The 25,927-nt window shown below is 33.0% G+C and overlaps 2 protein-coding genes across 2 annotated transcripts in view; both read right to left on the bottom strand.

Moving 5' to 3' along the window:
• Positions 1-248: 248 nt before the first annotated feature.
• LOC110031657 (membrane magnesium transporter) lies at positions 249-18,174 on the bottom strand. The gene is made up of 4 exons (XM_020734984.1): positions 17,970-18,174; positions 17,824-17,876; positions 17,594-17,694; positions 249-523 (listed from the first exon to the last, which is right to left on the bottom strand). The coding sequence occupies exons 1-4, from the start codon at positions 18,040-18,042 to the stop codon at positions 430-432; spliced, it is 321 nt and encodes a 106-aa protein (XP_020590643.1). The 5' UTR covers positions 18,043-18,174; the 3' UTR covers positions 249-429.
• Positions 18,175-20,002: 1,828 nt separating this feature from the next.
• Positions 20,003-25,927, bottom strand: part of LOC110031671 (autophagy-related protein 8i-like) — a 16,725-nt gene continuing 10,800 nt past the window's right edge. Inside the window, exons 4-5 of the mRNA XM_020735002.1 lie at positions 20,333-20,451; positions 20,003-20,234 (exon numbers count right to left, since the gene is read on the bottom strand). Of these exons, the coding sequence (XP_020590661.1) occupies positions 20,146-20,234; positions 20,333-20,451 (208 nt within the window). The 3' untranslated portion in view covers positions 20,003-20,145. The remainder of the gene's footprint in view (positions 20,235-20,332; positions 20,452-25,927) is intronic.

The raw sequence follows: 25,927 nt of genomic DNA, 5'->3' as shown, positions 1-25,927 counted from the left end.
TTAATTCTCAATTTTTAATGGAGGCTCAGTCAGACATACTACTTTAGCATTTTATAGACTTCTTGATTAAAATGACCTCATGTAAATAGTCAGATCTATTTTGCAATGTATTCGTTAAAGAACTAACCTAACATATAGAGATCAATACAAGTACATGAAGGGTTCAACTGGGTATTGCATTGCATTCACAAAGAGACCCAGAGGTATATATATTTGATTCAAAGAATCACAAGAGTAGCTACTACATAGGAAAATAATTAATAAGATAAACAAAAGTATTGTCAGTTTGAAGGTTACAATGAACTAACTCTTCGCAGTTTTGGTAACACCAATAATAAAGAGGAGAAGATATGCTAAAATCTCTCTTAAAATTTTGTTCTTTTGGATAGAGGACAATGGCAAGAAATACGCTTCCGGATCGAAGGCAGTTTAAGTTTTCAACTTGAGCTCGGGATCAAAAGGAGACAGCTTGCCACGATGATTGAAGATCATAAAGTCCAGATTTGACGGCAATGAGACAACCCTGTATTTTGCATTAAAAAAAAAATTAATAGCAGTGAAAACATTTGCATTATATGTAGGCTCAAGTCAGTGTTATCAAAGCGCAAAATGTAATATGATACGCATGACTATTTTTTATTCGAAAAGCAAAATGCAAAGCGAAGCAGCGATTTATTAACTAAAATACTAATATTTTATAAAAAAACTATTGATGCATAAATACCTTCATTAACAATTATAAAATATAAAGCAGGAATTAAAGGTTGATATAAAATGAAAAATAGTGTGGTGCAATATCTAACTTGAAGGAAAATAGTAAATGTGAACCTACAAATAAACACTTTGAACAATTCCTAGTAGTTTGTTGTAACAATTAAAAGCTTAAAGTTGTCTAAATAAAATTACAAATCAAAACAAAATCTAAAATTGAAAGCATGTATAAAACAATAAAATATCAAATTTCATAGAACATGCTAAATTAATTCAGTAGCCCTTTATTCCCTCTCGCTAATTGTGTTGGACCGACCGTTTTGCTTTAGCGAAGTGAAACGGGATGCGCTTCACTTTACATGTGAAGCGCACTTTTCAAAATATTGATTCAGGTTAGCTAAAAATGAAGTTCTATAGTTCAACATATCCTAAAAAAAAACAAAAAAAATACTAATAATACATAAGCTGTGAATTATATAATACACAAAACAAAGAAAGTAGAGTTATCCGATTGCCTTTACGAAATTTAATAATCTAACTGGGAATTATAGGCAGTCCACAGGTTTTGCTTCGATGTGTTTATTTCCCAAGTTAGTGGTGGTGTCAGAATGCAACTTGCTCTGTAGCTTCTCAAATAAATCAAGATGGAATTTGGGAAGTAGGATCAGCGCAAACTATGTAGAGCATCGGTTGATAAGTTGTGCTTGCAAATGTAAATGTTAATTCTACCCATCCCTCGATGTCAATCACCATGACGCACCGGCTCTACCACACATGCAGGCAAGCAATGTCAGCTTACTACCTCCAAGCTCATGTGCAATCGTATGGCCTATCCAGTGTCCCATTCCCATCATTATCACTAATCTACTCCGCTTAACGAGATAAGACCGTGTCACAAAACGAATACCTCATCACCTCCACCATTATGCCTTATCATGCTAACCTGCAGTTCCCTCATGACATGATTTGCTTATTGGATTAAGAGTTCTTTAATATGAGACTAAATGAATCCGTGCATATGTATCCCACAAATTAACAAATTTTAAGCTAAATTTCAATCCCACTAGCCTGCATTCGGCTGCAATTTATGGTGTAACATGTTGATGTGTTAAAAATTGACATGGTACACTCCATAACAAGTCGAATGCAAATCCTTCTACCACATCCCATGAAAACCTATAATTTAAAAATATTGCTCCAAACTTTCAGTGCTGAATCATTTATGAATTTGTCCAAAATCTAATTTGAACGGTATGGTTCATTAATCACCTTTAACAACTATTCTATCTTTTAGATCCAGCCATGGGTTATTATTGAATAAAATATTCCACTTCAATCGTGTGAACAATCACAACTTCAGATAAAGTATAGAGGGATAGCAATAAGTGGGAACGAGTGGCCTCTCACTTACAGTACTTGAGATCATATTGCTTCAAATGTGCTCTAATTTCCGGAAAATTAACTCCGATGTTGGATAACAATGAATATTTTATTTTCATGAAGCTTCATCAAAATTTGCATGTACTTCTTATTTGTTATTTCAATTCCCCCAACACTTGCTACTATTGAATAACATTTAGAACGTTTTTAATATTTTCTTAACCTTATAGCTATCTTTATTGAAACTATTATAAATTAATCTAAACACTCATACTTTAATCGAATTAAAAAATTTGCCTACAAATTTCTGAGTAGCGTGCTTATTGGCTTAAGCTTGCTTAGCTCAATCAGTTTTAGCATGCAAGCTTCATTCACAAAATGATGTATACGAATTGTTGCATACAGACTCTTATCATTTAATTTTAGCATGCAAGCTCTTACCAGGAAATAATTAAAAGACTCTGATGTTGTATCAAGTCAAACTGAGTCAGTTAATAACAAAAGACTAGGAAATTGAAATTAGCATGCATTGTAAAAATTACTTGGGAAAAATTGCTTGGTTTTCTTATTCAAATGTAGGGTATACATATATATATATATATATATATATAGGAAATTCAATCCCACTGAGCAGGAAATAATTTTGAAATAAAAAATAAAGAAATAAATAGGAAAGGAATAAACACAAATCAAGAGGTTTTCAAATTGATTTCCAATCAAATCTCCCATAAGGTCTTGTATAGACGGCCTATACTAGGAAAACGGCCTGAAACTTCTCAGGTTTTCACACGCTCCCACAAGTTGGGTTGCGTAAATGTTTTAGAGACCAAGCTTGGTATTGAACTCTGAAAAGGTACTTAAAGAAAGGGCCTTGATAAGTCATCAACTTGTTGGTGTGTCGGGATATAACTAAGTTGTATAATTCCCCAATTAACCTTTTCAAAGATGAAATGTCTATCAACTTCAATATGAGTGATCCTGTCATGATGCATAGGATTCTTGGCAATATTGATAGCTTCTTGATTGTCACGAAACATTTGTATACATCTATTGAAGAGGCACACCATTTCTCTTAACAATTTTCTAAATCCAAATCTCTTTACCGATTCTTAAGGCAAGTGTCCTATTCTAATTATGCAGTGCTTCTAGAAATAAAAGCTTGCTTCTTACTTCTCTATGTAACCAAATTTCCCCATATGTATGAGCAATAACCGGTGATGAAACTTTTGTCAATGAGTTCCTTAGCGCAACTAACATCAATGTAGACATTTACATCTCTATATCTCATTTTTTTTCAAAAACTAATCTAAAACCATGAGTTTTCTTCAGAAACCTCAAAATCCAGTATACCATCTTCAAATGATCTTCATTTGTGCTATTCATGTGTAGACACACAATACTGACAAAGTATGTAATATCTGACATAGTATGTGACAGATGAATTTTCATACCAAACTTTGGTATCTTTCCTTATCCACGGATATATTATCTTCTTCCATGTTAGACTTCTTGTTGGGTTTCATTAGAGTATCGAAAGGTTTGCATCCAATTACCCATGTATCTTTTAATAGATCTAGGATGTATTTCCTCTGTGATATAACAATATTTTTCTTGGACCTTGCTACCTCCATATAAAGAAAATATCTCTTGTTTCCTAGATCTTTAATTTCAAACTCGACAGCAAGCACTTTGATTTTAAGAATTTGACTTTAATCATCACCATTAAGAATCATATCATCCATATATATTATCAGTGCAACAATCGTATCTTCTTGAGTATGTTTTATGAACAATGTGTGATCAACTTGACTTTGACAACATTCATCGGATTTCAAAACTTTAAAAAATATTTCAAACTACGCCCTTGATGATTGCTTTAGCCGATAGACTTCATGAGTTTGTATATTAAATGTTTGTTGGAATCGTTCTCAAATCTTGGTCGTATCTCTATATACACTTCTTCTAAATCCCCATTCAGAAAGACATTTTTCACGTCAAGTTTATGTAAACCTCAAATGAAAGGAGAACTTTGATAGTATCCAGTTTAGCTACTGGTGTGAAGATCTCCTAATAGTCAATCTCATAAGCTTGTGTCAACTCTTTTACAACAAGTCTGGCATTGAATCTCTCAATACTCCCATCAGTTTTATATTTGAAGTTGAACACCCACTTACATCGAACTGGTTCTGTATCATAAGTTTAGTAAGAATCTATATGTCATTATGTTGTAGCGATCGAATGTCTTCTTCCATTGCTTTCCTACAACCTTGAACTTCAAGAGCTTCATGAATGGATTTAGAAATCTACACAATATTAATGTTAGATACAAACGCTCTATAGGCTAAGGATAGCTTTTCATAAGCAACATACTTTTAAATTGGATAGCTAGTACAGCTTTCCTTGTTATCAACAATAGAAAATAAAGGGGGCAATGCATGAATACAAGACTCCTCTTCACCTAAAATATCAGGTAAATGTGGACCCAAGTTTTGGTTGAAGCAATTCTGATTTTATAAGTTGTCTACCACCTGCTCAAGATTTTTTTCTTTCAGTGTACAAATGAATTTCTTTGTTGACTTCAGGAGAGTCATGGAAAAATATAAATAGGAGTGGGTGGGGTTGTTTTCATGTAGGTGTCATCAAGTGCATCCCAAAATTAATGTTCATTTACACTCTTCCTCTGAACATTAGATTTGGGATAGTAGGATTGAATTTCAAAAAATATGATAGTTGTAGAGTTGTAATATTCTCTAGTAATAGAAGAGTAACACTTATACTCCTTTTTACTGGAGACATGCCTACGAAAAATACACTTGATAGATTTGGGTCAAGTTTTGTGCGATTTAGTTAGTAAATGTGGACAAAAGAGAAAAATATTTTTAAAGGAAGATGTGATGAAAGGGTCTAACATGAAGATAGTTTTCCATTAAAACATGGAGAGAGACTTTGAATCTAAGAGCTCTGTTTGGCATTCTATTAATGAGGTGGTGGTCGTGAGCACAACATCTCCCCAAAAATCTTTTGAGATATTGTGAGAAAGCATTATAGACCTAAATATATCAAAAAGATGTTTATTCTTCCTCTCACTATCATATGTTGTTGTCAAGTCTCAACACAAGAACTCACATGGATAATATCATTCTTCACAAGGAAGGTTCCAAGCATAGAGTTGAAGTATTATTTTGCATAATCAATTTTGAGAATTTGAATTTTACAATGAAACTAAGTGTAAATCAAATCATAAAAAGACAAAAAAATTTGTGTAGTTTCAAATTTATTCTTCATGAAAAATATCCAACTGGTTCTAATGTGATCATCAATAAATGATACAAAATTATTTAAATCCATTAATGATTTTCAATTTTGAAGGTCCTTAAATGACACTATGGATGATAGAGAAATGATGTGAGAGTTTATACTGAGATAGATGATACAAATGACGCGTATGTTTAGTCAATTGTCAGATTTCACATTGATAGAACTCGAGTTTTCTGTTAATAAAAAGATGGGGGTACAACTTCACCACATAAGAAAATTTGGGATGACCACGACGACAATGTCATTGTAAAACTTAACTTCCAACAGACACCAACAAAACCGACTCGGGATCATGAGAAGAGGATAGTGGAGAAAAGACTTGTGTAAAGGGAATAGTTCTCTTGAGTAAGTATAGACCTTGATGCAATTTAGTATTGTCAATCACCTTCCTCGAATCCATCACCTGCACAAGAGCTAGAAAGAAACTTAGTAACACAATTCAGATTATGAGTAAGCTTGCTAATTGAAAATAAGTTGCAATCTAGTTAGGGAACATATAGCACTATAAAAGTTGAATATCTTTGGAGATTTTCACATCTCATTTCCCAACAATCCTGGAGCAAGTTCCATCGACAAGTCAAACAAATTTCGGGTTAGTGATCTCTTGGTGGTTGACGGCAACATGAATGTCTCCAGTGATGTGATAACAAGCACTTGAATCTATTATCTACGGTTGGAATTTTTCATTGTTAGCAAGATAGAAGAAACTGGTAGGCACCGGAGCAGAACTAAACGTCTTCATTCTGTATTTGGTCGTATACCTAATTCATGTTAAAGGCTGAAGAATTCCAAGTTGCTGCAAGCTTGTAGGATTCCTGATTGCTTCTTGTTGGAGGAGAGGAGAAACACTTGGACACTTGCACGGAGCTCTGGAAGAAATCTGCAAGGTTGCTCTAGCTACTACCTAAGCCTGCTGATGCTCTAGCCACAAGGAGACGTCCGACAGGGAGACAGAGCGGCAAGATCCACTTCCTGCAATGAAACAATGGGAGAAGAGATAGGAACTAGGAGTGCCAGCAGAGAGAATTCCGTCGTTGAATGCTGCAGAAAGAAGTACTGGAGGAGGGCCTGCAGCAGAGAAAGAATCCGCGGAGGGCCAGCTCCAGAGAAAGGCATCCATGGAGGGCCTACAGGAAGACAGGTAGCTGCAAGAAAGATTTTGGAGACTCCAATGGAGATTCTGGTTGTTGTTGCCTATTGTCGCCGATGTTGTTGCTATCACTACTTACTGCCACTACTTTTGTTGTTGTTGTTACTACGTATGATGTTGCAGTAGATAAATTCTATCAGAGAAAGAAAACCTGCGGGGAATTTCCGGCTACAGGGAAGGGTTTCCGACTACAGGGAAGGGTTTCCGACTGCAGGGAAGGGTTTCCGACAGACAGATCTGCAGAGAAACCATATGAGATTTCCGGCTAAAAAGGATTTTCTGTCGGGAATACCGGACGAGATTTCCTGTCGGGAAGACAGGAGGAGATTGTTGAGAAGTTTGAAAAGAAGAGATTTACGGCTGACCTGCAGCTGGCAGAGGAATCAGAGGGGTCCCAGTAGCAAGGAAGCTAGGGTTTTGATTCAGAAGTCTGATACCATGTAGAAATTACTTGGGAAATTTTGCTTGACTTCCTTATTCACATGCAGTGTGCATATATATAGGAAATTCAATCCCTCCTAATTTACAAAACTTATCAAATATGTATAACCTAAATTAGGAAAGGAAATAATTTTGAAATAAAAAATAAAGAAACATAAATAAGAAAGGAATAAAGACAAATCAAGAGGTTTCTAAATTGATCTACAATCAAATCTCCCATAAGATCCTGGATATTCGGTCGGTCCATCTAGAAAAACCACCTATAACATCTCAGATTTTCACACGCATGTTACATGCTTTACTCTCTTAGAAACTAACATAAACAATACGATAAAAAAATATGATGCCACTTAAAACCACTTCAATTCAAACATGAGCTAATTAGAAATTATAGCACTAAAGGAAAAAAAAAGAAATACTAATGAAATTTTGACAAACTTTTTTGACAATTTCTATGATGTTGAATTTTCTTTTTTATTCATAATTATCGAATTCATGTGGAAAAGCCAGTTGTGCCCACCTAAGGCACAACTTTGGTATGAAACCCTTATTTTTGTAATTTTCTCTCTCGGCTCTTCACACCACATAAAGCACAACTTTGGGCTCACTTAGGCACGCAATCACCATTGTTTATTGAACGCTTCTTTTGGTCCAACTACAATCAATTGTTGCCCACTATTGCCGCCGCTAACCATCATCAACCCCACAATCGCTCGTCATGCCTCAACATCTTCAGAAAGCAGCTTATCGCGCCTCCCTCATTCATCCTCATCTCCACTTGAAATCACCAATGCTTTGAACCCTACAATCACCCATAGAAGATAACTATTCCATAAAATAGTTTGGTATACTATTAGAGAGGATATTAGAAAAGTTTGGAGAGAAAGTAAATTTATTTGGGGTAGATTTTATGGAGGGTTTGAGAAGTGATTTATTGACGGGATTATTTGTGTAGTGAAGAGATGGAGATGGTTGTGCTAGGGAAATTAGAATTTAGGGTTTAAAGTGAGAGGATTTTGGTTTGTTTAAGAGAGTGAAAGTCAAGAGCATACACTTAGATTTCTAGATGTAGATGATGAGGTTGTGAACTAAGGTTGATCCCATTGCTAGTGGCGTGACTGAAATTTAAAGGCATCGAATATTAGTCATAAATCTTTGACCTTCTTGTGTAATGCTTGCACGGTCCAACAACTCTAGTCCATCATGAATCTCCATGCTCATTGTGAATCATGTAACTTATTCTAGACTTCAAAGTCATGTATCATTATTTGTGTTCTACGCTCATTACATATGCAACATATATACCTCTGGGCATTCACGAGCAATTCACTCAGTTGCATATTGCATACACATTGCACAAACATTATTGCATTAACATCTAATCTTTCACATTTATTTTTAATTGCAAGAATCTAATTTCTTTAATAATCTTTTAATGTAGAATTATTGATCATTTTTTTCAAAATTTTAAAAATCTCACTAGTGGGCTTGATAATCACAAAAGTAAATCTATTAAATCAATATTTTCTAAGCAACCCAAGAAAATTGATGCCAATACTATTATCGCACTCCACCCACCATGACCACTCCCATTATCCTTCCCATAACCATCATGATCAAACGCTAATCCAGCCTGTATAAAGAAGTGTGGAAGTAGTACAAATTAGCATAAACAATATATTGCGCCAAACGATGACACGTAAGACCTGAATATGATTGTCTTTACAATCAGTTATAATTGTCTTACAAATTCTCTCATTTGATTAAATTCAATTAAGTGAGTTTAACCTCAACAAAAAACATAAAAGATAAAGATTGGTAAAGAGCAAGTTCAACGACTACCTATGTTTATGAAAAAAGGTTACACTAGAGAGTTCATGACATGTGGTTTTATGAGTTTAAGTATTAATTTTCGCATTTCTATAAAAATAAAACTCTAATTTTAATATAGCAATAAGTTATTACTGAATTGCAAATATGTTTTTTTTGGCTTGCTCATTATCATCACCAAATTAGAAGACTCACCACACCTACATGATATATTTATTGATATCTGCAAAACATGTACATTGGCCCAAACTGTGATACACACACCATATCAATGGAGCATATAGAGTTAGACGCATGCAAGACAAACCATCTGTGTCTAATAATAATAATAATAATAATAATAATAGTAGTAGTAATACATGTCCTGAATAATAAATTGTAATTCTAATTTTAAAATATATTATATAAAGAACATAATCACCACTCCTTTATATTTTAAAATGTATTACTTTAATAACTTAATAATCAATTAACACTAATTTTATCTTCCCTGTTATGATTCAATTTCCAATAATTTTTTTATGATGTTTAATTTTTATTTTTTTATATACAGGAACTAATTTTCTTAACTTATATAATATTTTTATATAAAATCAAATGAATCTTTTTTCTTTAATAATTTTTTATATATTTACTATTTTATGAAAAATTAAAATAAATTTATTATCATACAACTTCATTTCATATTTATATCATTTATATAATTACTATAAATATTTTTTAGTTTTTGAGAAAATATTATAATGGGTATCTAATGCATATACATAACATATATTTTTAAAAACAAACATTTCGCATGTATGTAGTCTACTGAGTTCATATCATTGTATCCGTATTGATGCATCACAGGGCTTGAGTAAGCTGCTGAGAGCATGTAGGACATGTTGTGTGCCATGGAGACGTCCAAAATATATAAATAAGGGTGCGTGGAATAGCAAACCAACACTTTTAATTATATATCCACTCCTCTATATTGTTGCTTAATTTTACACAAAGTATAAGAGGGTAAAAAGTATAAATTTATAAAAGATATTTGTCTTCAAATATTTTTTTATAATTTTATCAAGTGTTTTACAGTAATGAATTCTAGGAAAAGAATCTTGCAAGGAAAATAAACATGCACACCCATAAGAGATCTATGAACTAGCAATTGGTGGACAACAAAGCATAGCTAGTTTATGTAAGTATATGAATACTTTGTATCATGAATATTACTTATTTAATAATTTAAAATTCTCATTAAAACAAATCTTTCGTAGGATGACTTCATGCAATTAAAAAATACATAAATCAAAGCTTCATAAGAGAAGGTTTTTATAGTGGATCGTCTCAACAAAAGATTATGGACTATGGATATAGATTGTGGAGAACAATAGAGGAGGATTTATGTATCGGACTCTTCTAGCAAAGCTCATGACGAGAAGTTCGCATACATACCTATAAAAGTAATTTATGAAATAGTTGCAAAAGATGAAGTGGCGCCAAACTGCTGCTAAGATTGAAATTTACAAACTTGTATGAATGTTGAGATATAGGCATATGTCAATGTTGCGATAAAAAAATGGATAATTCAATATTATGCCACAATAGAACAAGATGAAGAGGAAGCAAGCAAGGGAGATGAAGTGCGGAGGAGAGTAAATGAAAGGAAAGAAGAGTGAAGAATAAATATGTTAAAATTTGCAACAACTTCAACATTTGTTTTACGTGATTTTATTTTTATGCTTAAATTATGTTAATCTTTCATTGTGTTCCTGAGGTCATATTACAAGAACCGGTATTTTGTTATCTTGTTTCAAAAATATAACAGTTGTATAAAAAGGTAGGTCACTCAAGCAAAGCTATTTTCAGCTCTTATACCTATGCCCTCAAGATATAGGCCAAATTTAGTACAGTCGGCAAAAAGCAAGCATGAATATGAATGGCCTATTTCACCAAAAGCCGAAGGAAAAAATAGTTGAAGGTTTTGCCTAAGTTAATCTTCCATATCACTAAGCACCACAGTCCTGCAACAATCATATTCAAATAAGAAAAACTCTGCATAAAAGCACACAATAGACCTTAAGAATCTGGGCAAAAAAGATACAAAGAACATGTATTAAGATAAGGTCTTTTACCATAAGTTGATCAAACATTTTTCAAGCTTTCTGATTCATATGGCTACAAAATCAAATTAAGCTTGAAAAGATTAAAAAAAACAAATACTCGAAAGAGTAAAGGGAAGGGTTTATCATATCTTTGTGTTTTCATCAATCTCTCCCACTCTTAAGGCCAAAAAGACAAAAAAAATTGAATATCATCTCAGCCATGCAAATTATAAAATCACATGCTATACATACATAGTGGTCATTTCTAACCCTCGACATAAAAAGCTGCAAATTAATTTGATAAATTAAGCAAATGCTTATATTCTCAGCTATAATATATCATTCCTAAAAAACCAATCTTCATATTCTACATGTATGTCTTTTTTGCAAAATCAACCGTCATATTCCTGCATGGCATTTGTGAGTGACCACTTAAAAGTGTATGCCAGAACCCCCATCAAATATCCATTAAAAAAGAACATCCATTGCAACATTAATCTAGTAGATGACATCCATGCAATCATTTTCATCAACTTAAATTTCACATTTTATATCTTTTAATTTATCCAAATAATGTAGCAATCTAAAGATCAGTATAAGCCACATTTTCAAGGAGGCTGTGTGCTACGAATGTAAGGGCTATTTTAATCTTTAATTGACAGCTAGCAAAGTCTATAAATCTTGAATGCAATACAATGCATCATCAATAACAACCACAACAATAACAACATCGTCACAATTGTCCGTCCTAATTATTTTGGGTTGGCTTTATGAATTCTCTCATCAAAGAATCCCATTGAGAGCTATATGATGTTTAAAGTTTAATTTATGCATTTTTTTCATAACTTCAAGCCAAGCCAATCAAATTCTCTTTCAGTTCACATAATGCAAATTCTATCTCCCTACACCTTGATCAACCGTATTTTCTTTTCCCTCCATTGTATATTCCCAAGCCACAAGTTTATTTCCAACATCTTATTCATGGATGGCTCGAAGCTTGCCTCCATTGTGATCTGAAAATGTATAGATTTGAATTACAAAATATACCTCTCTATAGTGAAGGGAAAATATTATGTACATCATCACCTTCCCATACCTAATATTGCTTTAGTCATTAAAGCATCATGACATAGTTGTGCCGTTCTGCCACTATGCCCCTATAATTTTCAATGTTTCATGTCCAACAACATTTTAAGAGATTCGTTGACAAAGAAACCAAGTACCACACTCAACGCCAAAAACTTCATAAAATATCATCCATTCATAAATCTTTAAATTTATACATAATATTGAAAACTAACTCAACTCCACTTTGTCAGCATTAATTAATATTATACTTCACAAATATATTTGTCTTATTCTTCAAAAATAATTCCTCCTCAAAACTCTCAATAATTTCTCAAAATATCATGTAAAATATTTTTTTGAAGTTAACAATTTTCAGCATGTTCCATATAAACTAGATGAAAGCATTTAGGTTAAATTTCTCAACCTCTAATTATTTTACATATCTAGTTCTTTTGTTTTCAAGTACATAACACATATAGCATTGACTTTGTTTCACTCTTTTAGAAATTCTTTGTACTTAATTTGATTCCTTTAGTTTCCTAGCAATTCTAATATGTGAATATGCCTCTTATGCCTCTATATTTTTTTGTTTCCTTTTTTTTTTTGTTAATGATGCTTTCAATTTAATGATTTAGTGCACCTCTCCATTCAACTAAGTCTATGTCAATACATATAATTACTTCTAAACTCTATTGAAACTTATTGCAATTTAATTTATGCAATTAACCATTAAATTCCACACTGCGCATGGTAAAAAAAATGTTTAAATTGCACCCTCCAAAAAATTGACATCTCCTTAAATTTTAAGTTCCGCCACCTAAGGTTTTAAATTCCACCACCTAATCCTGAGTAACAGTTTCTTTTAATTTTTTTATTCCAAGAAATACATCTATAAATATAACTATATATTGTATGACCAAACTTCCTTTTGGCATTATCATAGAATTTTTGCAAAAGAAAATAAAGCTTCTCTTCTTCATAGAAAATTATCTGTGGAACTTTGTTGACTCAATTTTTTAACGCAATTGCATGATATTCTCATTCTTTATTAGTATAAATTTACTAAAGCCAGATTGTATGCTACTCCTAATTCAATGACGACAACTTCATCAAACTCTATCTTCTATCACATCACCACAATATCAAGAACTTACAAATCCATTTAAATCAAGAAAAATTATCCTCTTTTCCCTAGTTATAAGTTGTAGTAATCATACATCTCTTCACAAATTATTTTTTCAAATCACCTAATTGAGCATCTAGAGCATTAACTTATTGCATTTACCTTCACTTTTCGTTAATTTAATAGTAATCAATTATCACTAACTTCATTCACCTCCATAAACTTATATTTTATTTATCTATCTTCCAATAGAATTATTCCTATTTTGATAGTTGGAGTAAGGTAAATGATGTTCTACCATCAATAACCTACAAATAGTGTAATTAAAGGTGTTAAGCAGCCTTAAGGTGACATGATTGCTTGATCCCTGATGTACTTACTAGAGTGAGTGAGATCATGCCAAGAGAAAATAAATTATTTTAATTATAAGATATAATTTAGGATAGAGTAATATAATAATCATTACATTTAAGTATTAAAATATGTTATTTCAATTTTTTTTATCATTTCAAATTTTGTGTCATTTAAACACCAAAACAATAAATAAAAAACTTGACAAATAGGTTGTCTAAAATAAAGAACCACAAGGCCTAAAAGTTACGTTTCAAGTTTAGAAAAGTAATTAGAAATCTAAGTTAGTAGCTTCCATAGTTTGTGGTTAACCTAATATTCACTACTATTGATTTAATCTTCTTCATTACACATCCCCGCATACCCATCATTAAAATTATAACTCTCCATCTCATAATATGGCTGTTTATAATTTAAATAAATAATTAAAAAGTTTGCATCATAGAGATGAGTACCTATGCTTCTAGCACACCAGAACAAGGCACCCGCCTATGTGGTGCCTTAGTATAGACAAGCACCTCAATGATGATGCCCGTTTGAGAAGAGTTACGCACTAGAGACACACCTCGCTCCTAGGCACACACTCACCTTCGATAATAATGCTTACAACCCTTCCTAATATATTCGGATTACTCCATTTTGCATTACTTTATTGAAAACATGTGATATTTACTTTTCTTATAAGCACTTTGTTAGGTAGTTCTAGCTTTTTCATCCAAAGTCCCCAAATTCCATATAGATATCCAAAACTTACTCTTAGGCAACAACAACCTTTTTCTATTTTCATCAAAATTGATTTGATTTTGTATTTCTTCACCTTTTATTTAGCAATAATTGCAATGCAAACTTAGTAAAGGAATGCAAATGCAAAATACTATATTTCAAATTTGAATTCTAGATGAACTTCAAAAGCAAAGTACTGAGAGGATGCTCTACATTAAGTAAAATTTACACCAAAGGACTGGTTCCTAACTTGATGCATGATGTTTAGGGTAAGGAGTCTTAATGCACTAGATGATGCTTTAAATGAAATAGACAACTAAGTCTCAGGATTTGAGATCTGAAAATCATCAGTTAAAATTGATACAAACGAAAAATTATGCAGAACTTTTCCCAAAAAATAATCCCATGCTTGTCAAAGTATAAACTTAACAACTATATTAAACTTTAAAAAACATGTGCATCTATAATATTATAATATCCATTCATTAAATTGTTAAATATCTATCATAAAAAAAAAAATTATAACTATTTCTAGAATCCTAAGTTTCTAGAAATGTATCACTTAGTAACTACCACAAAAGAACTCCATGAGTATCATTCATTTTACCCTTCTCAGACACCCAAGTTCCATATAGAGCAACCATCTCTAAAGAATTGCATAATGAGGGAACAAAGTCATCAAGCATGACAAAACTTGATTCAATAATTGAATAAATTCATTCTGGCCAACGAAATCTCTAAACCAACTATAGTCAAAATATGATAACTCTCAAGTATCTCATTAAACAATTCAAAAAAAGGTAAAATGAATATCTCCATATTTATCAAAATTCAACGTGTTAAAAAGTACCCACCATACCCATTAACATGAAACTTTAATGAAAACATGTGCATCTATAATATTATAATATCATTTCCTTAAATTGTTAAAAATCTATCATAAAAAAAATTATAACAGAATCCTAAGCTTCTAGAAATGTGTCACTTATCCACTTGTAACTACCACAAAAGAATTTCATGAGTATTATTTCACTTGACCCTTCTCAAACAACCAATTCCATCTAGATCAACCATCTCTAAAGAATTGCACAGTGTGGTTGCAAAGTAATAAAAAAGACAAAAAATGATACAACAACAACAACAAAGCCTTGATCCCACTACATGGGGTCGGCTACATGAATCTTTTTTCTCCATTGCATCCTATTTAGTGTCATATTTTCATTTAGTTCTAATAAATTAAGATCATTTTTTATACAATAAGCCCAAGACTTCCTAGGTTTACTTCTGTCTTTCTTAACATAAGTCAAATCTAAAACATCTACTCTTCTAATCGGATCATCAGATGATAGACGTTTAATGTGACCAAACCATCTAAAACGACTTTCTCTAATTATGTCCGTCACAGGAGCTACACCAATCCTAAAATGATGTTCTAAAAAAATTAGTACATCTTCAAATCATTGCAAAAGGTCTGTGTGGCAAAAATATTTCACAATAATCATTGTTATTATCGATCTTATCTCATCCACTTATCAAATTTATGAATCCTCCATTTGTTTCAGTTGAATGTTGCATTAACTTCTAAATGAACTTTTCAATGGTCACTTTGAACAACTTCTACTCATGTTACCATTGTTCTCTTTCTCTATTTTCCTTCCTAAATCTTTCCCACTAAATCTATTTACTAATCTTTTTGGTACATTTTTCCTTCATGAAATTATCTAAATCGCCTAACTTACTTTTACAATATAAACCTTCAGTGAACCTTGCTCTCACATCCTCTCTCATTTAATAATTTCTTAGTGTATCCAAACTATTTTTACCTAACACTCAAAAGCATAAAACACAGCTAATTAATAGTACTAGAAAATTTGCATTCAAATCGATATATTATTCAATTATCATATAGATTATATTATCAAAATAGTACTTTTAAGTTATTTCTTCATTTTTTTCCATCCAAATTTTAATTCTAGAAGCTATGGTATCATCCATATGTCTAACCTATTATATGGTTCATCTAACATACTTAAATCTATCACACTAAGGTATCAGTTGATCTATTTATTAAAATAGGCAAATGCTTACCAATTCTGCTATCAATAAATTGCATATCATGTGCCCAATCTTACTTCACATAGTCCTAAGACCTTACCAACTAAATTTTTCCTCCATTCAAACTTGTCAATTCAAAAAATGCCACATTTATAACAAAAAAAATATCATTTGCAAATACTAACCCCAAGGACCTCTCACTTCAAATTTCTTTGGAAGCATCTTCATAATCAATACAAGAAAAATAAATAATTTAATTCTTCTGTAATCTTATAATCATTACGGTTGGAAATTCTTTCGTCAACTGATATACTTTTAATTTTATTCACACTTTATCTTACAAACTTTAAGAATTTCATCACAACTTTTTGCACAAACTTAATCTCTTTAAAAACCATCAGATTAATTGCAATGATACTTCTGTAAGATTTCAATTTAAAAGAGCCATATAAAGATCCTCATATTGCTTCTCCATATATTTCAATTAATGATCTTAGCATAAAAATAACTGCAATTTAGAACTTTCTAGCAAAAAACAAATCAATAGTAATGCTTTACCCACCTAAAAATCCAACATAATTCAACACATAAAAAAAACAATTATTCAAATTCATAGCAAACACATTACACTATGCACATGTTCTTTTTCTTATGTCAATATGTTGAATTGAGGTTGAACTTCATAATGAATAAAGTATTACATGCTAAATATATGATAAGGAAAATAACTCAAGCACAAAATTATACTTCAACTGTATAATTTACCCATTACACTAACATGACTGGACGCATGTTTTACAGGGATAAATTAGAACAAAAGGAATCAGAACAGAAAAGTGGGAAATTTAAACCATTCATGTGTGTTGTGGATGTAAACATCGCCTAGCTCAAAGCAAATGATAAATTTATGGCTACTTATGCTTTAGATTAAGATTTTGACCTTGAAAGGAGAGGAACCTCATAGTCTTCAACGTTATAAGCAAAGAATTCAAACACACTAAACCTCAATTCCATAGTCCCAGGCGGAGACACCATTATTTTCTAGGGCGGGCCAAATCACCAAATTTAGATTTTTTTTTAAGTATCGGGGCAACCGTCTCCCGAAGCCCTTTCGAAGGGCCCGGCCAAAGTGCCAAAAAAAAAAACGAACTTTTAGACTGGAGCTTTTAGGAACTATGAACAAGGGAACTGATATGTAAAAAGAAATCTCCCCGATTCATGGCTGACAATAACAAAAAAAAGGAACAACTATCTCCTATTCCCTGATAAGTAATGAGGCATGGCAAATCCAAATAAAGCAATAAGAAAAATTTAAGGAAAAAGGAAATAAAAGCAGTGATGCACAACTCAACGCACCTGTTCTCTTCCGAGTCAGGCAGTATTGAGTGGAACTTCCCCGGAACCGCAAGCCCCGCAACCATACAAAGTACCAATCCCAGAAGCAATTCAATCACGACCTAAATAAGACGGTATTAGCATAACACCAAAATCACAGATTCAATAGAGAAAAAAAAAATACTTGGATCCAAAAAAAACGTGCAAAAAAAGCAAAAAATAAGAAATTTTAGCAATGGGTATGTGATTACATTGGTGGGAGGACCGGAAAACTCCTCCTCCATGATCTTGAGCATGGCTCTATCTGAAACTCGGATCGAACAAATGGATTAGTGGGAGAATCAAAACCCTTGTTTTAAATTCGAAGAATTGGGAGAAGGGCTAGAGTTGAGCGTACACTGAATGGTTAAGTAAGCAGCATGGGCGAAGAGAAGACCCCCGAGAACGCCCACCATGACTCCGACACTCATATCTCCTCTCTACGTAGAGATCGCTGGCGAGGGAAGCAGGGTTTCGCAGAATGTTCAATCTCCAAGGAATTGGGATGAAGCTCAAAGGAATTAAAAGCGCAGCGCCGGCTGGAATTAGGATGTGTTGAGCTAATTTTAATGGGCTTAAATTACCTACTCGGGGAAATTATTTAAAACGGAAGATCAGAGATCCCAAATTACAATTTCTTGTTTTAATTTCTTATATCTTCATTTTTTTTTTTTTTAATTGTTAGGGTTAGCATGGATTTTTAGTTTTTTATTTCACATAAAATTTTAGATGATCTATTTTCATTATAGGAAAATAAAACAAAATATATGTTTGAGAAAATCTTAAGTTTCAAAAATTTAATTGAAAAATGATATCACTAGAACAACAGCTGTAACTTATTAAAAAATAGTGTGAAGTTGTTAAAAATAATCAGATGTTAAAAAAACTACGGTGACTAGTAATTTTTTTTAAGTCAAACTGTAGCTAGAAAGTAGCCACCGCATCTAAACAAGACTGGTGGATAAACACAGATTTTAGCAGTAACTTTTTGAAAAAGCTATCAAAATATAGTTTATTCAAACAGATAAAACTGTTATGACGCTTCAAATTGAGCCTAAATGTGCAAATGGTTTAAAGTTAACTTAATATAATATGTAATTTTTAAATTTTATTTTAAATTAATTAGATACCATGCTTATTACTAAATTCAAGAGACACCATAATAAAATTCAATTTTAGTCTATAAACGGTGCAAAAAACTAATCAAAGGTGTATATAACTCTCTTCATTATAACCACTTAATCTCGTTATTTTTTAATATCTTATTTCCAAAAAATGTGACACTCTCTATCCCTTTAAATACAATCATCAATAGCATTTTTTTTTCTAATTTTACAAACGTTTATTATTATGCTCAACTTAACAATTAGCAACTTCTTACTACCATTCATATCATATAGCATAATCAACCTATTTGTAGTTTCATTTTTCTTTTCCTTAAATCTTCATAAAATTTGTTGGATCACATGACACCATTGAAGCACTTTAGCATTGAAATCACCAAGTTTACTCTTAAGCTTTTATACTTATAAATGCCACTAATCTTCTACGAATAGATTGAATATATTTAAATTCATCAAACATTTGCATCACTTGATTCTTTAGAAAAAAATAGAAGATAATTGTTAATAATACACTAATAAAATTAAATATTACATACTCATTCATTTAAATGCTTTATTTTCTGAATAATTTTATCCATTGCTTTAATTTTTCATTTATTTAACTGGCAAAACGGCCAAATATATATATAATATATATATATATATATATAATAGATTGGTCTAATCTTTTCAACTTCGAAAATGGTTTGACCCATCTTTCCCCAATCTTATGCATTTTTTACATGATTGAAGTTTTTTTATATTTATTTGGAATAATTTCAAACAAAACACTCGAAACATTGTCATCTATAAATGAAGCATCATGTGAATTTTTGAACAACCAAAGCTATGCATTTAAGTGAGCGATCAAACCATTGAGAATTTGATAAAAATGAAAATTTTGAGTTGAGCTTTTATCATAAATTTTGATATGTAGCGAGAATTTGAAAAGTAGATGAAAGAGAGTGATTGATTTGTAAATATAATTGCCCCCGATTTATTTTGCTTATATAGTTCACAATTAATGTAGCAAAATGACTCCTAAATTCTAATGTTTCATCGAATGGAATTTTTCTTTGAATAATCAAGTCAAGTTCTCCATCACATTATGGCATAAACAACCTTCCACTTCTTTAGTTTACCTTCTTTCAAACATTGCCTTTTGTTGGAATTGAAGAAAATAAAATAAAAACTTAATAATTTATCACATCAAAAATATCACTAATATTAATTATCTACAGTTGTCTTGCACAAGTTTAACTGTGATTATGACAATAAAGTGTTATATAAATAAATATAAAGTTATAGATGTTTAATATGTAAATGTCCCAAACAAATGTACATACAGCAATATATAGTCATACGATCACCTGTTCAAGTACAGTTAATTGTAATATACACGAATAAAGTCGGTAGAGGAAGCTTGCCCTCTCACCCGAATGTTTTCTCGCTGCTGTAGTACATGTACAGGAACCCGTCTTCATCTTTGTAAGAATCATAGATTGATTCCACAAGGCTAGCTGTTCACATAGAATTACAAGCAGAAGTTAGATTTTTAAACAAAATAATGAAGAGACGGACTCCACGGCAAGGAGAAGTAGAGAAAATAAAAGCTTACATGTTTGAGGCAACGTGTTGTTAACAAACACAAAAAGTGCTTTTCCTGGTGCCAGATGGAGCCTGGAGCTCAAAATGTGAATGAATTGCCCGACGGACATGTCTCTCGGAACAAGGTACCTGATTGATTACAAAAAAATTAGGGGTATTTACATACATACCACCCAATTCTAATGTCTATCAAATATCTAAACTTTATTTTTTTTACATTTAGACCGTCCAAATCATTCATATTACATCAATAATATCATTATTTTTACTTTTAAAAAGTAAAACTAACCTTTTCATGCATACGTAAAAATTGAAGTTTAGGTGTTAGATGTGTAAATGCATAACAACTGAGTGGTATGCATGTAAATCTTCCAAAAATATATATTTAGACAAAGTGCATGGTAAGAAGAATGGTGATATATAGGAATTTTTATTCGGTACGTACACCGCATGAACTCCTACATGCGGCTCCTACATGCGATACCGAAAAAAAATTCGTCATGTGGAATGCGATTCCACGTGGCTTGGTTTAAGGTGAAAAAAAAGGGGTTTTTTAGGCCGGGGGGCGGGAACCCCGCCAAAAAAAAAAAAGCGTTTTTTTGTCATTTTTGATTCCCGCCAATAGAAGAAAATGGCATTTTGTCTGCTTTAGGGTATAGGGATTCGGTATATGCTCATTTTTTCCCTCATGTTCGCTGGAGCTGGTTCGATGGAAATAATTTTTAACGAAGAAATATTGGTGGAATCTCAAAATACTCCTGAGAATCATAACAATGAGATGAAATCTCAGAATATTTCCGAGAATAATGAGATTGAGTAGAATTTAGATGCGTCAGAACGACATCGGCAGCTAGATTTTTTTAACGAAGGATGTTTGAATGCAGTTCTAGGTTTTAAGGAGTAATTTTATTGCTAATGAAGTTTACTCTATTTTTAGATGAGTTTTAACACTAAGTTTCGGTTGGGTGGGATGTAGTGTTATTTAGGAGATATAATGGTGATACAATTGTTATTATTGTATTTGCTCTTCATTTCTTATTGTTCATTCGAATATTAGTTGGGGTTTGATGTTATTTTGGTAGTATCTGGTATCATAATGTAAAGTGAATGTCTTGAAGATCTGGAATTATTTTGGTAGTATCACAGTGTTATTTTATTGGTATCATAATGTAAAGTGAATGTCTCAAGGATTTGGTATTATTTTGGTAGTATCACAATGGTATCATAATGTAAAGTCAATGTCTCGAGGATTTGGTGTTATTTTGGTAGATCACAGTGTTATTTTGGTGGTATCATAATGTAAAATCAATGTCTTGAGAATTTGGTGTTATTTTGGTCGTATCACAGTGTTATTTTGGTAGTATCACAATGTAACGTTTCTTTCATGTGGATTTGGTGTTACTTAGGTAATTTCACGGTGATACACTGTTTGTTTTTGTAGTTGTTTTCCATTTCTGGTTGTTCGGTATAATATAAGTTGTGGTCTGATGTTATTTTGGTAGTATCACATTGTTATTTTGGTAGTATAATAATGCATCGTTACTGTCGTGGAGATTTGGTCTTATTTTTGTAGTATCACAGTTTTATTCATGTGACAATATCACAATGTAACGTTACGGACGCGAGATTTGGTGTTATTGTAGTAGTATCGCAGTGTTATTAAGGTAATGTTAGATCTGCTGAATTGATTTTATTTTAGGAGGCCAGTAACATAGCTTAACGTCATTTAATAGTATTATTATGGTATTATTATCTTGTTATTTATGTATTGTAACATTGTATTTATGATGTTTAAATCTGCAGTCACCCGATACAGAGAAATTGCTTAATGCAGTTGTCCACAACGAGAATGAAACATATGAACAGTATTGTTTATATGCACACCATATTGGATTTACTGTGCGAAAGGAACACAGTGGTTTCTGGCCGAATTCAAAGAAGCTGAAGACAAAGGGCTTTGTTTGTGGTAAGGTTGATTTCAAGAAAGAGTTGAAGGACACTATCACTGTGAGGTTCAAAAGAGCGGACACAAGGATTGATTGTCCAACAATGATCCGATACTTCTTTGATTCATGGTGGCAACTGGTCGGTAAAGAAATTCGTAGAAACTCACAACCATCCGTTGGCGGAGGACGGTGACAAGCATCTACTGCGTTCCAATAGAAAGATGTGTGATATCAGTGCTGATATCCTCAGAACAATGACAAAATCCGGCATTAGAACCAGCGATGCATTCATATTCCTCGCAAATGAGGTTGGAGGAATAGAGAATTTTGATTGCACAAAGAGGGTTGCATATAATTTCATACAAAGAGAGAGAATAGTTCAAATTGAATTAGGGGATGCTAATTCTCTCATACAATTGTTCACTACCCGACAAGCAGATGATCCAATGTTTGCGTGGGACTTCCAAATTGATGAGGAAGGATGTTTGGTGAATTTTTTATGGTGCGACGGGATGTCCACGACTGATTACGACTATTTTGGGGATGTAATAATATTTGATACAAGTTATAGACTGAATAAATACAATTTATGTTATGCTCCGATTGTCGGTGCAAATCACCACTGGCAAAATGTTCTATTTGGTTTTGATTTTTTGTCAGATGAAATGATTGAATCATTCAAGTAATTATTCAAAACTTTTATCTGTATAATGGATAAGAAGCATCCGATAACAATATTTACTGACCAGGACCAAACAATGTCTAAAGTCATTGAAGAGTGTCTTCCGCAAACCAGACATAGATTATGTCAATGACACATCTACAAGAAGTTATCTTCAAAAGTCCATTGTGGTGTAGGTAGCAAGAGAGTCAATGATCTTTTTTTAAAAATGTTTGAGCAAATATGACTCTGAAGAGGAGTTTGAAGAAACTTGGGGTGAAATGATATGGAAAGGAAAACTACACGAGAATGTTTGGTTAGATGAATTGTATAATATCAGGCATAAGTGGTCAACCGCCTTCAACAAAGAAATTTTTGGAATGAGGATCCTATCAACGCAAAGAAGAGAGTCCACGAATAAGATTTGTCATGATGTCTCCAAGGCAACAAGCACCCTGACCGAATGTTTTTTGGGTCTTAAAAATGTTCTCAAGGATTGGAGAAGAAATGAAAAGGATGAAGAATTTAAATGCCAGCAGTCTGCAATTTTTCCCACCGTTAAAAGCAGTCCAGTTTTGAGACAGGTTTCTACCCTTGACGCTAGGAAGTTATACTCAATCTTTAAAACACAGTTTCTACATGGCTTGTGTGGGCTTGCTGTGGAGTGCTGCAGTACTACGGATTCAGAATTTCATATCCGAACTCTCGATGATAAGGACAGAGCCAGGCCCTGGATTATTAAAGTGGACAATTGTAATTCTGATATTACGTGTAGTTGTAAAAAGTTTAAAATGATGAGTTTATTATGTGCTCACGCTCTAAGAGTTCTGCAGCACAAAAATATTACAAAAATCCCTGATAAATATATTTTACTTCGGTGGACTATTAATGCGAAAAGAGACATATATAACAGTTATGGTTATGCAAATCGAAGAGTTTCAGAAATGTTGCCAAATTCTGCAAGTGGACTCATCTATCTCAACCAGAAATGTTGTCAAATTCTGCAAGTGGACTCATCTATCTCAACCACATTCATAAATTTGCATACCAGATCGACACCATATCACGAGGTCATGAACTTGCAGAGAAGCTAGTGTTGGAGGGATTTAACAAAATTAAAATCGATGTCGAAGCCGCTATGAGTGGACGAGACCATCCTGAAAAGTCACAATCGAAGACGAAGAAGACACCCCGTAAAGAGCGAAATGTGAATGATCCCACGAAGATGCGGCCAAAAGGAATATACAATGCAAGGCTAAAACGGTACTGGGAAAAAAATAAGAGATGCAAAAGTAAATGTTACCTAAAATATCAAATTCTGTATTTTTTTGTATATAAAAGATGACTCACTAACAGGTAGTATTGTATACAGGAAAGCAGAAAGATAATGTTTCAAGCCATGATAGCATTCCAGGATGCGATTCAGATTTATTTTCAATGACAGATCACTTTACTCAGGTTGCGGAATCGATCCCTCTGAAATTTTGTCTGCTCGATTTAGACTTCTTTCCTGATATTTACTCGTTAATATTATCAATGTACAGAAATTTTATCAAACACAACAACTGATGTGCATACACGAGCTTACTGATGGGCATACATGATAATATATAGAGTACTTATTGTTAAAATTGTTGTATTATTGCTGTTGAAGTTGAAACAAACATTTGTTGTACTGTGTTTTTATTTACGAGTTATTATGGCGGCATATTCCTATAATACAGATGACGTTCTACGATTTACACGAAGCAACAGTCGTGAGACACAATAATAAAACCCGAACAACACCGGAAAATTACCAAAATACAACCTCCGCGATTTCCTCAAGACAGGTTTATTCCTGTCGATCCGCCTGGTTTCATTGGAATATATTCCAATAAAACCAGAAGTAGTGAGACACGACAAAATCATAAAACCCGAACAACACCGGAAAATTACCAAAATATAAACTCTGCAGTTTCCTCTAGACAGATTTATTCTTGTCGATCCGCCTGGTTTCTTTGGAATTTTTGGCGGCATATTCCAATAAAACCAGCAGTCGTGAGACACGACAGAATAATAAAACCCGAACAACACCGTAAAATTACTAAAATACAACCTCCGCGGTTTCTTGAAGACAGGTTTATTCCTTCCGATCCGCCTGGTTTCATTGGAATCTTTGGCGACATATTCCAATAAAACCAGCAGTAGTGAGACACGGCAGAATAATAAAACCCGAACAACACCGGAAAATTACCAAAATACAACCTCTGCAGTTTCCTCAAGACAGGTTTATTCCTGCCGATCCGCCCGGTTTCATTGGAATCTTTGGCGGCATATTTTAATAAAACCAGCGGCATATTCCAATAAAACCAGCAGTCGTCAAGCACGGCAGAATAATAAACCCCGAACAACACCGTAAAATTACCAAAATATAACCGCCGCGGTTTCCTTAAGACGTTTATATCTGCGGATCGTCATACGCTTTAAAAGAATACAACCTGAACACAATTGCGACGAAACCATAATACAACCGCCGTGGTTTCCGCGGTTTCCTTAACTAAAGACTTTTATTTCTCCGGATCGTCATACGCTTTAAACGAATACAACCTGAACGCGGCGATTGTGTTCAGATGAAACACATTCATAAATTTGGTTGTGTTCAGGTTGTATTCGTTTAAAGCGTATGACGATCCGGAGAAATAAACGTCTTAAGGAAACTGCGACGGTTGTATTATGGTTTCGTCGCGGTTGTGTTCAGGTTGTATTCGTTTAAAGCGTATGACAATCCGCAGAAATAAACGTCTTAAGGAAACCGCGACGGTTATATTTTGGTAATTTTACGATGTTGTTCGGGTTTTATTATTCTGCCGTGTCTGACGACTGCTGGTTTTATTGGAATATGTCGCCAAAGATTCCAATGAAACCAGACGGATCGGCAGGAATAAACCTGTCTTGAGGAAACCGCGGAGGTTGTATTTTGGTAATTTTCCGGTGTTGTTCGGGTTTTATTATTCTG

Source organism: Phalaenopsis equestris, unplaced genomic scaffold (genome assembly GCF_001263595.1).
Source record: "Phalaenopsis equestris unplaced genomic scaffold, ASM126359v1 Scaffold000840, whole genome shotgun sequence".
NCBI classification, from domain to species: domain Eukaryota; kingdom Viridiplantae; phylum Streptophyta; class Magnoliopsida; order Asparagales; family Orchidaceae; genus Phalaenopsis; species Phalaenopsis equestris.
This window is presented reverse-complemented; position numbering and strand designations above follow the sequence as displayed.

What these genes read in the sequence shown, in the direction of transcription:
- LOC110031657 (XM_020734984.1), bottom strand. Translation starts at nt 18,042, where the DNA reads ATGAGTGTCGGAGTCATGGTGGGCGTTCTCGGGGGTCTTCTCTTCGCC. An exon ending in TTTCCGGTCCTCCCACCAAT is followed by an intron (nt 17,695 to 17,823) that starts GTAATCACATAC and finishes CGTCTTATTTAG; the next exon opens with GTCGTGATTGAATTGCTTCT. An exon ending in CCTGACTCGGAAGAGAACAG is followed by an intron (nt 524 to 17,593) that starts GTGCGTTGAGTT and finishes TGCAAAATACAG; the next exon opens with GGTTGTCTCATTGCCGTCAA.